This window comes from Pieris napi, chromosome 6 (assembly GCF_905475465.1).
Source record: "Pieris napi chromosome 6, ilPieNapi1.2, whole genome shotgun sequence".
Lineage (NCBI taxonomy): Eukaryota > Metazoa > Arthropoda > Insecta > Lepidoptera > Pieridae > Pieris > Pieris napi.
Window position 1 is genome coordinate 6746093 of NC_062239.1, and position 17723 is coordinate 6763815.

General features: G+C 32.8%; 1 protein-coding gene and 2 non-coding genes across 3 annotated transcripts; 1 reads left to right on the forward strand and 2 right to left on the reverse strand.

Annotated features, from left to right (window-relative positions):
• Window positions 1–32: 32 nt before the first annotated feature.
• Window positions 33–8159, reverse strand: LOC125050089 (aldehyde dehydrogenase, mitochondrial-like). The gene is made up of 11 exons (XM_047649679.1): window positions 7938–8159; window positions 6812–6960; window positions 6329–6425; window positions 5652–5820; window positions 4438–4586; window positions 3546–3648; window positions 2919–3095; window positions 1890–2008; window positions 1407–1571; window positions 1098–1232; window positions 33–624 (listed from the first exon to the last, which is right to left on the reverse strand). Exons 1-11 carry the CDS (start codon window positions 8037–8039, stop codon window positions 454–456), a joined length of 1536 nt encoding a protein of 511 aa, XP_047505635.1. The 5' UTR covers window positions 8040–8159; the 3' UTR covers window positions 33–453.
• A 5831-nt stretch (window positions 8160–13990) lies between these two features.
• On the reverse strand, window positions 13991–14109 carry LOC125050730. The gene has a single exon (XR_007117184.1). It is a non-coding gene; the product is annotated as a 5S ribosomal RNA (ribosomal RNA).
• A 673-nt stretch (window positions 14110–14782) lies between these two features.
• Window positions 14783–14901, forward strand: LOC125050731. Its single transcript, XR_007117185.1, has one exon. It is a non-coding gene; the product is annotated as a 5S ribosomal RNA (ribosomal RNA).
• The last annotated feature ends 2822 nt before the right edge of the window (window positions 14902–17723 follow it).

The following is a 17723-nucleotide window of genomic DNA, read 5'->3' on the forward strand; positions in this document are numbered from 1 at the left end:
ATAAAAGTACGAGTTTTTTATATAAAAATATATTTCAATGTTATAAAAAATATATTAGCAAACAAAAAAGTATTTCATTTCAATAAATTTCTAAACAATTAACAGTTATTACTACTTCATCAAGTTACAGTTACATACACAAAATGAGTGTGAATTCGTTTGTCGCATTTAACCTTGCATTTTCAGGCAGACATAACATAACATAGACATTTCCTTAAGAGTATAATGAAAATAAACTAAATTAAGTAAAAAAAGTAGCACTTTAAAAGAAACGCACCGATCGATTTTAGCGCCATTTTGGAAATGAAATTCCTGCTTGGAATTGATATTATTTAAAGTAATTTTATCGTCTTACTCGTCTAGGTTAACTAAAACTTCCAAATATTTATCACACCGTCGGAATTGAATAAAACTTAAACATTTTCACAATGACCTTGTGTTTTGTGCAAATATTTACGAATTCTTCTCAGTCAATCTTATAACTACAGATTTAACTTCAGTGTAATTGTTAAGGCCATACGGGCCGTTTTCCCTTCCAAGTCCGGATTGCTTGTATCCACCAAATGGCACTTGTTGTCTAAAAACATTGTAATCGTTCACCCAAACTGTACCAGCACGGAGACCCTGCAATAGAGATGTTTGGATTATTGTAAAAACCCAAATAGGCGGGAAAAGTTTTGATTAACAGTTTCCATTGGTAATCATTGTCTGAACCTATACAAATTACTATTGTTCATTCTCTTTTAAAAAATCTCAATGGCATAACAAAAAACTCTCAAACAAAATGACATCGCTCCAGTCCTTGACGGAGGTACCTTGCTTGTACAGTGTACACCCGTAAACAAGAGTCAAGTTCTTTTACCTGTTAATTATCATTCTGCGATTTGTGTTAAGCAACGTGTACGTGTTTAAACTGTGTACTGATAAGTCAATTGTTAAAGCGAAAAAAATTAAAGGAATTTTATTGTGACATTTTGCTAATTTAGTGATCCATTCTATGTACCAACAACTTGTTAATAAACTTTCTTATTCAAAACTAAATCAGTCTACCTTTTGTCCCTTTCCATCAAATTATTATATATATGTATTAGCATTACCTGAATGAGATAGTTGGCTTTATCCATGTCGTTGGTGAAGATGCCGGCCGCGAGTCCATACTCTGAGTTGTTGCCGCGAGCGATTACTTCGTCTAAATCTGAGAATTTTATTATCTGTTGCACTGGACCGAAGATCTATAACAAACGTTAAACAGGTGAATAAATGTGGGAAACTTAATGGCCTAGGCCAAAAGGACAGCAATATTTCCTACGAGCAGGTGCTATTTATCGTAAGAATAATTTAAATTCAAATAATAAATAAGGCGAAGTTCAAACGCTGTATAACTGAATTTAACGCTAAATTTTTACCTCAGTCTTAGCGATATCCATATCATCCTTGACGTCCGCGAAGACAGTGGGTTCGACGAAGAATCCCGCATCACCTTGACGTTTGCCACCCGTTACTAAATTCGCGCCTTGCTTTTTGCCGCTTTCTATCAGACTAAGGATTTTTTCGTGTTGTTCCGAGTCAATCTGAAATTCGTGTGAAGTTAGCTGAATTGCTGTTTTGTCTTGATCACTCTAGTCACTTTGAATATAAAGAAGCAAGACAAATATATAAAATAAGTAATAAATAAAGGCTAATAACACACAATACACGAAAAAATAGTAATAAATGCAACTTATTTCTATTGTATTTCTATTACTTGGTCCGCGACTAACTATAAGCCTAAGCATCGTTTGAAAGTGCTAAAATAGACTTTTATAATTACACTCATAAAATGAATAATAAAATGCACAGAGCACATAATTCAGTTAGATATCAGTCTAATACTTAAATAACATACATACCTGTGGTCCTTGTTCAGTCTTAGGATCGAAAGGGTTGCCCACAATACGTCTTTTAGCACGCTCCGCTGACATTTCAACGAATTTGTCATAGATTTTGTCTTGGACAAACGTACGTGAACCTGGAACGAATAGAATAGAAAAACGTCTACTTATAATTACTTGTATTAACATTCAAAAACACTTTTATAGGGCGTTATTTTAGTATGTGTACGTTTATTAAACGAAAAGGATTTCCTCTAGTTGTATTCAAATGACGAAACAAATAGGAAGTGATTTGAAAAACAGTTTATCGGCAATCATATTGTGTTTACGTTATATTTTATATTATATAATTAGGTTGAATTAGACCTTATCAGACCTTTGCTAGACGGTGATAAGATTTAAATATTGACATTAATGTCCGGGTATGCGAGCAAAAATCGTAATAGAAACGCTTATTTCTAGCTACTGATTTAGCACACTTGGTACCGAAAAAATATGAGTTCATTACTATTACGACGTGAATATTTCTTTAGAAGAGAATTTGGAAATATTCAAAATAAACAACGGCAAGAAAACCTGTTCAAATATTACATAAAACGTTAAATCTTAGCCGTTAATGTATGCTTCTTAACATTAACATATATAACATACATTTCCGCTTTCATTAACATATTTGTAGGTTTAAAATGGGTCCCGCTAAATTGCTTTTTTAAATAAATGCCCAGCTGCGCGAAGCCGAGACAGCTAGTATACGATATGTTTGAACTGGGCTATAGAAATTTTTAACCAGAGCCGAGTCATTAGGTGATATATATAAGTATATATATATGTATATTTATTCGACATTTATCCAACCCTAAGTCGCCTCCTACAACTAACGACTACAAATCACTGCTATGACGACATACCCTGAATAATGATAACAAAGTTGTTCTAACTAAGAATATATACTACTTCTCCGATGGGGCTTTCGGGCCAGTCAGTGACTGGACAGAGGAAGGACTCCACAATTTATTAGAGTAATATGTTTTTGATATGGCAACTTACCCGCACAGCAACATTGTCCCATATTGTAGAACAGCGCCATATGAGACTGTTCCACGGCGTGATTTAAGTCGGCATCGTTTAATATAATATTTGGTGATTTTCCACCCAATTCCAAAGTGATCCTCTTGACTGTGCCCGCAGCACCTTTCTGGATTAGTTTACCGACTTCTGTGGAACCTGTTAGAAATAATGATTGAAATGTTTAGAATAGTAAAATCAGATAGAGCATCTATAATAGCTTGTCTATATATCACTTCTTTAAAATAAAAACATGTTGTCTTTTTCGGCAACTCAAAACGAACTCATACGCCCTTAAAGTACCTAAGTTTATATTTAAATTTTATAGATATTTTCCGGTCTGTTTTTTTTCATCGCATTGTAAAATAATTTGACAGAAAGAGAGAAAAGTATCTTCACAAATGAATAAATATGAAATTAGATGAAACAAAGAAATAGTAGAAAATGTGATATTGCTATTTACAAATCATGAAAATAAATACATATGTTGTGTATGCTATATTCATTACTCCGGGAGTCAAAATTACATGTAGAATCTAGTATGTGTTTGAAACACCTGTTATCTGGTAGTAACATATTTTTGCCATTACCCAAGGCGGATTTACTTACCAGTGAAAGCAATTTTATCGACATCTGGATGGTCAACTAAAGCTGCGCCGGCGTCGCCATAGCCTGGCACCACGTTAACTACACCCTCAGGGAAGCCAGCTTCCTACAAAAACATTTTTATGTAAGAGAGATATGTGTTGTGTTCGTAATACTTATATTTACGTGTACAACAAATAATATAATAATAAACATATAGATAAAAAAACGAACGCGTTCAAGATATAATCCAAGAGCAGCTGATACTCAAAGATAGTTGATAAATATAATGTTTAAAGAACTTTATTCTCATTAACAAAATAACTGTTTTCAAAAATTGTTACCAAGATAGTAATTTGTCATTTCGATTCCTGTGTAGATTTTATTACTTTGTCTTAAAAAATTACATCAATAATAATTATATATATATTCTTTTTATTGTATATTTAAATGTTTTTATTAAATATATAACTTTTAAATTAATCAAACCTAGAAAATAGAGAAAAAAATATAATGAAACTATATTTTATTTAAAATATCAATTATAACTGCTCAGCATAGCTAATAAAGACTGCATTTGATAGCCATTTTTTCAAGGAAAACATTTTTTAGTTTTTAGTACTTACATATATATTTTTTTTTTAATATCGAACCCAATTAAAATACTTTGATTCATGGAAAGGCTTCTTTATATTTAAGAAATACAGAACTTGACTGGTATAGTAAGCATTAAACTCTGAAAAAAAATAGTTTACTCTCTGCTTATATAGCTATATCCTATAGGTTAAGTGCCTCTAAAGATGAGACCCCGATATATCACCTTAAAAAGACCTTGATGTACACAAATATATTCACTATTCAAACCGTGGAACACACAACTTCTTACAAACTCACACGATTTAGGAATAACATATACCTTAACAAGTTGTGCTAAATATAAAGCTGTGAGTGGCGTCTGTTCAGCTGGTTTAAGCACCAATGTGTTGCCTGTTGCAAGGGCGGGACCCAACTTCCACGCCGCCATCAGCAATGGGAAGTTCCATGGTATGATTTGACCGCAAACACCTGCGAACCAAATTTCTCGTTAAATCATTCATCCTTGGCTGTGTTGAGTAATAATTTAAACAAGTGTCTTAAGAGAATTCAGTTGACTAAATTTCAGTTTATATTCAGTTAAATTTTCCAAGTATAACCCCATATACTATACATTTTTTATCTAATTACTCCATTTTAACAAAACGTTTAATTCGATTTAAAGGACTAGAGCGATTACGAAAACTATAAAGAGAGATTTGGTTTACCACTCTTGAAATTAACATTAGACGTAAAGTTTGTCCACGAAAACAAAATGATCTTATAATATTTAATACAATTGAAAACTAATTAATACAAATTAAAACTTAGAGCATAACCTAAAACAAATTCCGACATTGTGCAATTTAATAGATCAGGCTTACTCAATGTGAAGGAAACTCTAAAAAGACTAGTTATATAGTTTTATAATTCACACCAACTTATTGGACATTGCCATGCTCTGAATGGATGGTATGAGTCGGCTTTACATTTACGTTCTTAAAAAGAAGTAAGTCTAAATTTATACACGGATTTGTTGAAGTATTTATCAGGCTTTTTAAATCTACTATGTATGTTTGCGTTGTAATAATAAATTTGAGTGCATATCCAATTCAATCAAAGCAAATGAGTTAGGTAACTTGTCACAATATAGCTTGTGCTTTGCGAAATTTATACATTAAAAATATGAAATAACTTTCAGTTACTAACTTTGCTGTTTTAAGTAGAGCACTAAGTCTAATCATTTTCAAAATTAATTAAAAACGTCCTTTTTCTTACAAAAATCAGTTTTAATTTATTTATATAGGTAGGTACATAATGTACACTAATGAGAGTTAAATAACTTGCTTCTGCCTACGTCTTATTTCGCATGAAAATGTGTTAGTTCAAAGCGCAAAATAATATGTTGGCGTACCGACGAGAAGCTAGTTTATTATTATGTAGTTATTATATTATAATTGCGTAAGAGATGAGTAAAAGCAAACGAAACAAACATAATCTAAACAAATCGTTATAAATTCTTACATATTTTTTCGATATTAGAACTAATTAACTTACCAACAGGCTCGTGACGTGTGTACGCAAAGTATTTGCCGTCTGCTGGTAACACTTTGCCATGATTCTTGTCGGCCCAACCCGCGTAGTAGCGCAGGTTATTTATTGAGCCGGGTAAATCTCCTTCGTACGCGGCCAAGAATGGCTTTCCATTATCTAATGTCTCCAAGCTCTAGAAAAAATATTTTTAAAATTAATAATCCGCCATCAAAGCCTCCGATGTAGTTTATCACACAGCTTTTGCAGTGAGAAAAAGAACCAAATGACTTAATTAAAAAGCCTATAAAATTTAGAACTTATGGCTGCAATTATGTTTGCAGTGAATATAGTTCGTTAATCATATCAATGCCTATCTACGTACAAAAATATTTAGGTACTTTTACATGTGGGATTTTAAATCCCATTCCCTCTATAGGTTTGGTGCGTAATTTAACATTGATAATAAAACGAAATTGCCTTTCTCTAAATACACCAATAACTAACTAATAGGAAAATTTATATTTCAAATACATATTTAACCATGTAATAGTAAGTGGATTTATATTTGTCATGTCAACGTCTACTTCTCATTGCATACAGGTAATTTAAAATTTGGTGCATGTTATGTTTTAGTAAATATAGCTCAGATATTTTAGAATTGAAACATTTTATATAAAGTTACATTAGGTCAAAATACTTACCGCAATGTAAGCCCTGTCTCTCTCAATAAGATCAGCCAATTTGTTTAAGAGGTAGCCCCGATGAGATGCATCCATTGTCCTCCATGGTGAGCCCAGCCTTTTTTATATAATAATATTCATTAAAACTTGTATAGCTATATAAGTTGGTCAGTGCATTGTACATAAAACAATCTTCACAAAGGTTGCAAAAAATAAGTTGGGTTGGTTGTCATGCATTTTATGAATGAAATCTTAAGTTGTATGTTAAAATAAAATATGTTTAGTATGGAATATAAGATTCAGGTATCACTTATTCCACGTCATTAAATTTAAATAAGAAGACATCCCTACTCATCGGCAAAGAAGACAGAGGGTGTAGGCCGAGAGAAAAGGCCGGCGTAAAACCTCTCGGTACTCTTTTAAAATAGCAAATCATCATACAAAATGACTATGCTTATTAATTAGTATGAGAAAATAATTACTTAATTATCATAAAGATCTTACTTAAAGGCATCTTTTGCTGCTTGGACTGCTTTATCAATGTCTGCTTTTCCACCCTGTTGAATGTCCGCAATAACTTTCTCGTCAGTAGGGTTCACAGTTTGAAATGTTTTGCCATCAGCAGATTTCACCCACTCATTATTGATAAATATCTGTAAATAAGTATTGTATATTAAATATATAATGTTTTTTTAACTTTTCATAAAACAAAATTTGTACCTAATATAGGTTAGTCAACAACCTGTATTACCTATTACAGTGGAATATCTATAACTCGAATGTCTAGGGAAATGCGAAGAAAAATCGAGTTAACGAATTTTCGACTTAATAAGAACTGCAAGATTATATGATTTAACTGTTGAAATTTCCACGTGTATTTTTCGATTTCTAGAGTCGAATGTGTATAACAATAATTGAACCTAAGTTTTGTAGTATATATTTTTTACATATTAAAACGAATTACATAGTAACATCCGTTAACTTCTTTTGATTTAAACTATTTGCAGATTTTTTTATAAACATTCACAACTGTTTTACTTAGAAAAATCTTTGAATGTATTCATTCATTTCACGTGAACAAGACAAAAACAATAGATTAGAAGCCCCGAACCCGAACATTCATATCAGATTTTACGGATTTTATTTCGGCAATTCCAATTAAGAGGTTCTATTTTAGTAACAACTTACGGAGTCTCCTTTTCAAAATTCGAGTTATAGAGTATAAATATGCATTATCAATACTTCGTAGGGAAATAGCATTTTATTCGAGTTCAAAGTCTAAATAATCAATCAAGATATAATATAATTCAAGGTCCCGCGTATTTAGGGGTTCATCGGAAGGGAATGGCTAACTTTTCGACTTATTGAGGATTTCGAGTTAAAATTGTGCGAGTTATAGAGATTCCTTTGTATATAAATTAATTAATAATAGGATTTTTTTAAATATTTATATTAATTAAGAGACTTATTACTCACACTAGTAAATTTGTTAAATTTTATTAGATATTGAGACTTAGGCAATTTTTGCCTAAGTTATAAAATAAATGAATTAAAAACTATAAACCGCGCACAGTAATATTAATCATAATTGTACATATACCTTTTAAGTATACAACAAAAAAGTACTTACTCCAGTGTACTTAATATCCGGGCTGGTGTGCGGTGCCGGCGCTGCTGCAGTTGCAAATTTTGCTTTTTGTAAGTTTAACGTCTTGCTCAAATTTCGAATCATTTTCAAATGTTTAACGGAACAATAATATCCTCATAGAATACGACGTAACCACAAGAAACGCGTGCTATTTTTAAATTTTCAAACTTGTATATGTTAAATTCTACGCGACTGGCATCACTGATGATCACAGACGAATTAAGCCAACAATTTATAGTAGTATCTACAGAGACCGCGATAAAAATTTGAAGGTCATACCATGAATCAGCACAAACAAATTCTACATTTCAACAATCAAAACTTGCCACTTTATAAAGGTCTACAACGTTTTTATGTTTGGACTGAGCTGGGAAAAAACATGTGTTTGTAAGGGTCAAGTTAGATTGGTCAATGTATACCAGCCAGCGCCTCACTAAATTTTACACATAATTATTTTTGTATGGAATTTCTTCTCCAATATTTTTTTTATAAATTTAGTATACAAACATGGATACTAAATCGTCTTTCAGTCAAGATTTCTCTAATCCTACCCTAGAAGTAGAATTGCCAACCGGCTATCTAACTAAATTCACAGATTTGTATTTTTTTGGTGTATATATATTAGACACAGTGCTGCGACAGCTATAGTTTTTAACTAAGAACAAGAACTAAAGCATAGAAACCGTGTATGAGTGAACATTAAACTATTAACTCTTTATGTAACTTATTTGTCGTATTTGTGATTGCCCTAAACTCATTTTTCAAGAAGTTCTGATGCTTTTAATACTAGGCCTGAATAAAGTATTCCGCTTCTCTAACTAATCTTTTGATTACTTATAATTAAGAAGACATTGATCAAATAAAGAGCCAGATTTAAACTATACTCGATTTCTTGCTAAAAACCAATATAGAACTAAACATATTTTCTAGGAAATTATACAATTATATATACAATTTGTAAAACCTCCTATAAAGCAAAAATCAAACTATAGTTATAAGGTGTAGGCTGTTCTCTTAATATGTTTGTCTTTATTATTTTATGTCGAGTGTTTTTTTGGTAGTCATGTCCAAATACAGAAATATCTGTAGTCTGTACTCCATGTTTAGACTTCTCATTTACAAATTTTATATTATTTCGGATATATACGTATTATTGCGATATTGTCAAGAATCAAAATAGTGAACATGCGTCTTATAACTTTGATGTAAGAACTATGGCTTGCCGAATACGCCTATTGCTAGGAGTACTGAGGCCACGAGAATCTGATAGAGGACAAATCTTTGTTTTTAATTTATTTTATTATTATTTATTACTTAAGATGTCATGTGGAACACGGTGTAATGGTTGCAGCTCCTTACAAACGAGATTATTCAGTTCTACGCCCTTGATTTGAGAACTGGCAGTAAATGTAAAATAAGAAGCATTTATGTATGTTTATTTTTTGACGTTCATAAGTGTACATTGTGTTACCTATATGAATAAATGATTTTTGACTTTGACTAAATTGAGGACGAATTGGATGTTAAAGAAAAGTCACAAGAATTTTATTATAAGAAGAAACTACAAGATCTCTATAAAGAAATTACGTTCGAAGGGCAGAAAGAGGAAGGTAAGTTGTTTTTGAGTCATTCTGAAAAGTTTCTGCCAACGGCTATAGCACGTAGAATACACCGGTTCTCGTCTGATTACTGAAGTTAAGCAACGTCGGGCGAACTTCGGAACACCTCGTATTTGGACTTAATTAAAACATCCTCTGACTCTTTACGCGTTTGCTGAGGTCGAGGAAAAATCGTTTTTGTATATTTAAATTTGTACTGTAACAGGAAGCTTGCAGCACCGTAGATTCCTATAATACATAGACGACGACATATCTATTCGATGATTCGGACTATTATATTGTTCGTCTAATTTGTGTTGACTATTTGATTGTTCGGACAATCGATAGTCAAGGGTATAGGATATATTTAGATAATTCCTATACGTCAATTTATTTGGCTGAATTCTTGTGTGTGTTGAAACTGAAAAAAAAAACAAATCAATTACAGAAAAATAAACTAAAGACATACTTATGATTAAAAATGGACGGATAAAATGTAATGGATTATACAAGAACATGGCGTGGATTTGGAAGATGAAGTTATAATGCCATACACAGCTACTATACTATTGGCAAAAAAAATGTTTTTGCTTTTTTTTATTGTTCTGTAATTAACTTGTCTATGTTTTATTGTGTATCTAAAATACAAAATAAAAATAAAATTGTACTCTTTTTTATAAAATTCACAATTTCTTAATTCAATATTTCCATAAATAAAAAAATCTATTCCTTTAAAAAATATTCACTGTTCCTAAATCGTGAAACACGCGCCTTCGCAGTGATTTTGAAATAATATGAAAGCCCGTTGCTTGCCTTCTAATTTTTGTTGTTCTTTTAATGTAACGAAGTATAAATAAATAAATATAAAGCTGTGAGTGGCGTCTGTTCAGCTGGTTTTAGCACCAATGTGTTGCCTGTTGCAAGGGCGGGACCCAACTTCCGTAACGTATTTGACCGCAAACACCTAGGAACAAAAATACTCGTAAAATCCTTGACTGTGTTACGTAATCATTTTAAACAGTTCAGTTTATTAATTGTTCTAAAATTTGAAACTTAAAAATCCAATCGTAACCTTTAAACTGTATCTAAAGATAACGTTATCAAAAAAATAACAACAACGTTGTTTGTAGTCGTGACAAGTGTATTTTGTCATGACTTGTCATGACTAATGTTATGTTTCGGAGGATGATCCAGCAGATAATTTTTTCTAACTATCGCTAAGGACTCACGAAGCGGTTTTTACCCGCTCCCGGCCGTGGTTGCGCAGCGGTTGGCGGACGACCGCACATTACGGATACGGATTCGAAAATAATCTTTAATAAGAGTAATAAATAATCCATATCGATGATCGATCACTTCCGCAAGCAGTGGTTGCACTCAGAATATTTTAGGACTTCTTTTTTTAATTATTCTATGATGTAAGCAAACGAAAACGTAACGCAACAGCTCGTTTCTGGTGTATTTCCATGGAACTCAACTGATCGTTTAACCGCCCGTATTGCGATAATCAACCGCCTAGTTTGCGAGCGATTATCGCAACCGCGACGGCTACGTAACCGTACAAAACTCGCGCGCGGGTGAAAACCGCTTCGTGAGTCCTTAGCCTATACCTACCTATATAACTTCAAATTTATCACATTACATAATTTTATCAAATGGTTTAACCTGATTAAAATGACTATAAAGGATTAGTAACATTTAGTATAGTTTTATAATTCACATTTGAATAACTTATAAACTCATTTACGACTTTAATAAAAATAAATTAATAATTCATTTTTAATATTTAAAGTAAAAATGTTTAACATTTAAATGTATTATTATTTTTACAAACAAGAAACACGGCGGTTTCCTTTTAAATTAAAGCGAAACGAAAACATTCTAATACAATGTTTTATTTTTTACTTTTCCATTCTTTCTTATAGAATATTACCCAATCTAAATTGATTTTTGCATGTGTGTTCTGTAACCTACTCCTCTTACAAACTTTATTCGCTTTGAATTTTTATTTTCATAATTAACATTGTATATTAAAATGCATAACAGGATAAACCTCTACGGTTTAGCAACACTCGTAGTCATGATAAATCTATTTACGGAAACATAGCAAACATGAAACAGCTTAACATCATATTATTATGCTCGTTTTAAAATATAATATTATTAATTCTATTATCAGTTGCTTCGTTCATTATTAATCTATATCTATATACATATATAAAAATTAAACCGTTTTCCGTTGTACGACATAACATGAAAACCGCTTAACCGATTTGTCTGATTCTTTTTTTATAATATTCCTTGAAGTACGAGGATGGTTTTTACGGAGAGAAAAATTAAAAAAATTAAGTGTAAAAGTCTAAAAACAACACTTTTCTATATTCCCATACATACAATATTCGTAATAATACTTAAAAGTCAATTTGAACTTTAATACCATATCATAAAGTTCAAGTGTGAGTGGAGGGGTTCCGGGAAGGTAAATTTTTATTTTTTTGACATAATGTATTTGTTGTCCTATCAACTTTCTTTTTTTTATCTTAGCTAGACCGGTGTCCCGAATAGCAGAATAAGTATTTAAAAAAAATAAAGAATCGACTGTTAGGCGGTACGATGTCCGCCAGGCCAGCTAGTAATGTATAAATGTATCAAGATTAGGTAAAAAAATATTTTTTTCTTTCTAAAAACATTTGTCATTCATTCATAGTTCACGTGTAGTTTGACCTAGTAATCTAAGTTTCCACCAATAACCGTAAATACGTTAAAATTAGTTAGTTTTAACAGAAGCACTGATCTCTCTTTTTTATAGTTAAAACATAACTGTAATGTCTCCAAGCTCTAGAAAAAATATTTTTACTCCAATTAAGTTTATCACACGGCTTTTGCAGTGAGAAAAATGTCCAAATGGCTTAATTAACAAGATAAGACTACATGTATAAAGATAAATATATAAAAATAAAATCAATAAAGAATATCTCTATCATTGATTTTATTTACATACACCAGACTCATATAAATGTTGGTGTCCGTGGAATATATAGGTATATATACACTGTAATACTAATCACTGTATATAATACTGAAATAAATGATATATTAATTTACTTGTATGCATTGAAAAGTGGATGTTGTTATGACAAGTCTAAATTCACCTAAACCTCTTTTTATCACATGGTTTAATATTTGAAACATAACATTTACTAGTATATATGTATAGCTCTACTTTATGGTGCATTTAGAGAAAGGAGAGTATTTTATAATCTATATTAAATTACACCAAACCTAAAGAGGGATCTAATATCCCACATGTTAAAATACCTCAATATTTTTCTACATAAATAGGATTTGATAAACGAATTCAATTATTTACTGCAATTATAATTTTAACCATAATCTCAATCAATTAAATATTTCGTCTGTCATGTTATCATGTCTGTCATTGTCTGTTATATTGATATTATAAGTTTAACAAAGTTTCAGCATGACAGGCGAAATATTCGCCCCGGTCATGCAGAATTTTGGTGTTCATCACTCATTTTTGCTTGTAAGGGCCTAAATTAAGTTATGTAAAGTGGCTAAAAAGTAAACGTCATAACGTATAAACAAACTTCCTCCATGACTTAACATCTCTGCATCAGACTTAGGGGGCGTCCATAAATTACGGGAGGTGTTTAAGGGGGGGAGGGGGTAGAGTCAAATCTCATTTAATCTTACGTTGGAGAGAGGGGTTCTCGGCAAATATCACGCAATTTTTTTTCTGTTTGAACAAAAAATTTTGGAAAACGGTTGACCCTAAAGGCCATCTCTGCAACTTCCCGCTAACTCCATACCTAAAAGCTCAACATTTCACTTATTTTGTTTTAGTCGTAAATAAAAGCACGAAGCAATTTTTTTCTTCTTTTTACAATAACAATCCAACGCGTTTACGTAAGAATCCCTCATTTTGAAAAATCTCACGTGAGATTGGGGGATGGGGGAGGGGGTTGAATAAAATCTCACGACATCTCACCAGGGGGGGAGAGGGTCACAGAAAATTTAAAAAAACACCTCACGTAATTTATGGACGCCCCCTTATACAAAGCAAAGCGAGAACTATCTTATAAAGTGACTAGCCAGTAGCCACCCGCCCCGGCGTTTTAGTTTATAGCGAACGGACAGACAGATAGACACAAATGCTTTGTAGTTCACTATAAATCAAGTCACATATATAGTTCTCTATATTTTCTGTCTCAGTGGCTTGGTCCACCTTTTCATTGGACTCAAAGATATCGTCCGTGTTTGTTCTGTAATGGTACAACATTTATTATTTTTATTTCAATACTGAACATTAAAAATGACCAAAAAAAAGTTATGAAATTTTGTCAAGGTAGTGAAGGCGATAATTTTTTCTCAAAATACAACCACTGTGTAGTTAAAATATTGAAAAAAAAACCAAAAAGCCAACATCACGAGGTGTTCCCAGGCGGTCACCCATCCAAGTACTGACCTCGCCCGACGTTGCTTAACTTCGGTGATCGGACGAGAACCGGTGTATTCAACGTGGTATGGACGTTGGCGATTACAGTATCGAAAATATAAAATAGAATAAAGTACAGTCGACTCTCGATAATTTGACACTCGTTAATTTGAATCTCTCGATTATTTGAAAAAAATTCCGGTCCCTTGAAAAACACTCGATAATTTGAATAAAATCAATAGAAATTGGTCCCTTCGGTAATTTGAAGTTGAAAAAGTATTATCTTGCTCGCCAACATGCGATAATTTGAAATCCAGTCTTCCCTACTCTCTATAATTTGAAGCGTTTATCATGCATGTACCTGTCGTTTGTTTGCATACATGCACAGACTTGTCAATTGTTGCCGACACAAGTGACGATTACTTTGCAGCTCTCACCACTATCAAAATTTCTTTGGACAATGATAAACTGAAGTCACTCAAAAAAAGATTACAGATTTCTTTTTGAAATAAAAATTCGTGAATAATGGTTATATGTAATAATAATTGTTAATACATAATAAGAATATGGAAATAATAAGTAACAAATTTTGATCAAATTCTTATTTCCTTCAGTAGCCCCTCCCCATCGTGCTTATTCAAACACTTGTTATTTGAACTCTTGATAACTTGAAATTTATCTCTGGTCCCTTGAGTTTCATATTATCGAGAGTCGACTGTATTGCTTCGTGCACTTCCTACAACTAACTGATAGTCTTTTTCATATCGATTGTTGCCAACGTCCATACCACGTTGAATACACCGGTTCTCGTCCGATCACCGAAGTTAAGCAACGTCGGGCGAGGTCAGTACTTGGATGGGTGACCGCCTGGGAACACCTCGTGATGTTGGCTTTTTGGTTTTTTTTTCAATATTTTAACTATATACACAGTGGTTGTATTTTGAGAAAAAATGATCGCCTTCACTACCTTGACAAAATTTCATAACTTTTTTTTGGTCATTTTTAACGTTCAGTATTGAAATAATAAATGTTGTACCATTACAGAACAAACACGGACGATATCTTTGAGCCCAATGAAAAGGTGGACCAAGCCACTGAGACGGGAAATATAGAGGACTACATGTGCGACTTGATTTATAGTGAACTACCAAGCCTTTGCGTTTATCTGTCTGTTTGCTATAAACTAAAAAGCCGGGGCGGGTGACTACTGGCTAGTCTCTTATAAGATACGAGTAGTTCTTCGCTTCTCTTTGTGCAAGTCCGATGCAGAGATTTTTAGTCATGGAGGCAGTTTGTTTATACGTCAAGACATTTTTACTTTTAAGCCACTTTAAATGAATTAATTTAGGCCCTTACAAGCAAAAATGAGTGAGGAACCCCAAAATTCGCCATGACCCGGGCGAATATTTCGCCTGTCATGCTGAAATTTTGTTAAACTTATATGTATCAACATTTTAGACAGTGACAACATGACAGGCGAAATATTTAATTGATTGAGATTAAATTTTGGCTGCAATTATAATTAAATAAAGCAGTAAATAAATTCGTTAATCATATAAAATCCTATCCATGTACAAAAATATTGAGGTATTTTTACGTGTGAGATTTGAGATTCCGCTTTAGGTTTGGTGCCTAATTTAATATCTTAATATATATAAATTACGTGTCACGTTGTTTGTCCACTATGGAGTCCTAAACTACCGAACCGATTTCAATCAAATTTGCACACCATGTGTAGTTTGATCCAACTTAAAAGATAGCTTACATCTCAATTTATACCCGCAATATTATTTTATTGCAAAATATTTGTTTATTATTTGATAGTCACAATTCTAACAGATGGCGCTGTGTTGAAAGTACCAACGTTTCAAGCAAGCTACAATTTAATGGCATAACCACCAAAAAAGCATGGTGGTCCCCATGACTGGTGTTCTCCTACCGTTTCCCTTGAATAAGTTACTACTATGTAATAAACAAAATATGTAATAAATAAAGGGTATTTCAACAAGAAGTTTGTTTTTCAATTGTGGCAACACCGAGAACGTGATAGTTTTGACATTTAGTTTTTGGCGGTATTCGTAGCAGGTGCTTTGGCAATTATTACAATGAATTCAATTTCTCTTGAAAATCGCATTAAAATAATTCAAATCCACTATAAAAATTGTGGTTCTGTTAAAGTTACATTTCGTAAAATTCGTGATATTTTCGGCCAGCATAATCGTCCTTCTGAGACCGCTGTTAAGAATTTGGTCGCGAAATTTGAGTCGACAGGCTCGGTACAAAATGTGCCAACACCAACACGTGTTCGACCGGGTCGTTCAACAGAAAACATCGCCGCCGTGAGCCACAGTGTTGAAGAAGATCAAAATTTGTCAATTTCACGACGTTCTCAACAATTGGGGTTATCCAAAAGCACAACATGGCGAATTTTGCGAAAGGATTTGGCTTTGAAGCCTTACAAGATTCAACTGGTGCAGGAATTAAAGCTGATCGACCATTCAAATCGCCGCAGATTCGCTCAGTTCATTCAGGAACAACCTGCTGGTTTTTCTGAAAAAATCATTTTTTCAGACGAAGCCCATTTTCATTTGTCAGGGTACGTCAACAAGCAAAATTGTCGCATTTGGGCTTCTGAAAATCCTAAAGCAATTATTGAGAAGGCTTTGCATACTCAACGTGTTACTGTGTGGTGCACTATGTGGTCTGGAGGCGTGATTGGGCCGTTTTTTTTCGAAGATGAGGCTGGAAATGCGGTAACAGTCAATGGATCACGGTATCGCGAGATGTTAACCACTAAATTTTGGCCTATTATTGATGACATGGATATCACTGAAATGTGGTTTCAACAGGACGGTGCAACATGTCACACAGCCAATGAAACGATCAATTTATTGCAAACCAAATTTCCCGAGCGCATAATTTCGCGAAATTCAGCTGTTAAGTGGCCAGCCAGATCGTGTGATTTAACACCACTGGATTATTTTTTGTGGGGCTATGTTAAAGACAGAGTCTATACGGAGCCAATCGAATCGATTGCAGCCTTAAAACTCAAAATCCGTGATGTCATTAACGAAATAGACCCTCCATTTTGCCAAAAAGTGATAAAAAATTTTGATGAAAGAATCAACATCTGTCAGCGTGGTCGTGGTGGACATTTGCCAGATATTATTTTTCATTCATAATTGCCAAACTTTTCTCTTTGTAATACAATAAAAATTTTATTCATTTTCCTCTAAATTCTTTGTTTTATTTTGTTTTAGAAAACAAAGTTCTTGTTGAAAAACCCTTTATAACTAAAACCTTAGCCCCAGCAACGCTTGGACGGTCTGCTAGTAGATTATAAAATAAATTACTTACTCCCTTTTCTTAGAGAAAGGAGAGTAAGCAATTGCAAAGCAAAGCAATAATGCACCATAAATATTTAACCACGAGATAAAAAGAGGTTTAAGTGGATTAAAACATTCTTATCGACATCCACTTTTTAATGCATACAAGTAGATTAATTAAAATATCATATATTTTCGTTTTATAAACAGTATTACAGTTTATTATACTCCACGGGTACCAACATTTGTATGAGTCTGGTATAATAAAATCAAAAATAGAGATATTATTCTTCTTTAAAAAAAAATAACCATAGTTTAATACTTAAATTGGATCGATAGGATATACACGTATAAGTAGGTAGGTACATCTCCATCAGTGAGTTACACG

Coding starts and splice junctions, on each gene's coding strand:
- LOC125050089 (XM_047649679.1), bottom strand. CDS start 8,039: ATGATTCGAAATTTGAGCAAGACGTTAAACTTACAAAAAGCAAAATTT. Junction 6,961..7,937: donor CGGATATTAAGTACACTGGA/GTAAGTACTTTT, acceptor ACTTATTTACAG/ATATTTATCAATAATGAGTG. Junction 625..1,097: donor AAGCCAACTATCTCATTCAG/GTAATGCTAATA, acceptor TCTCTATTGCAG/GGTCTCCGTGCTGGTACAGT.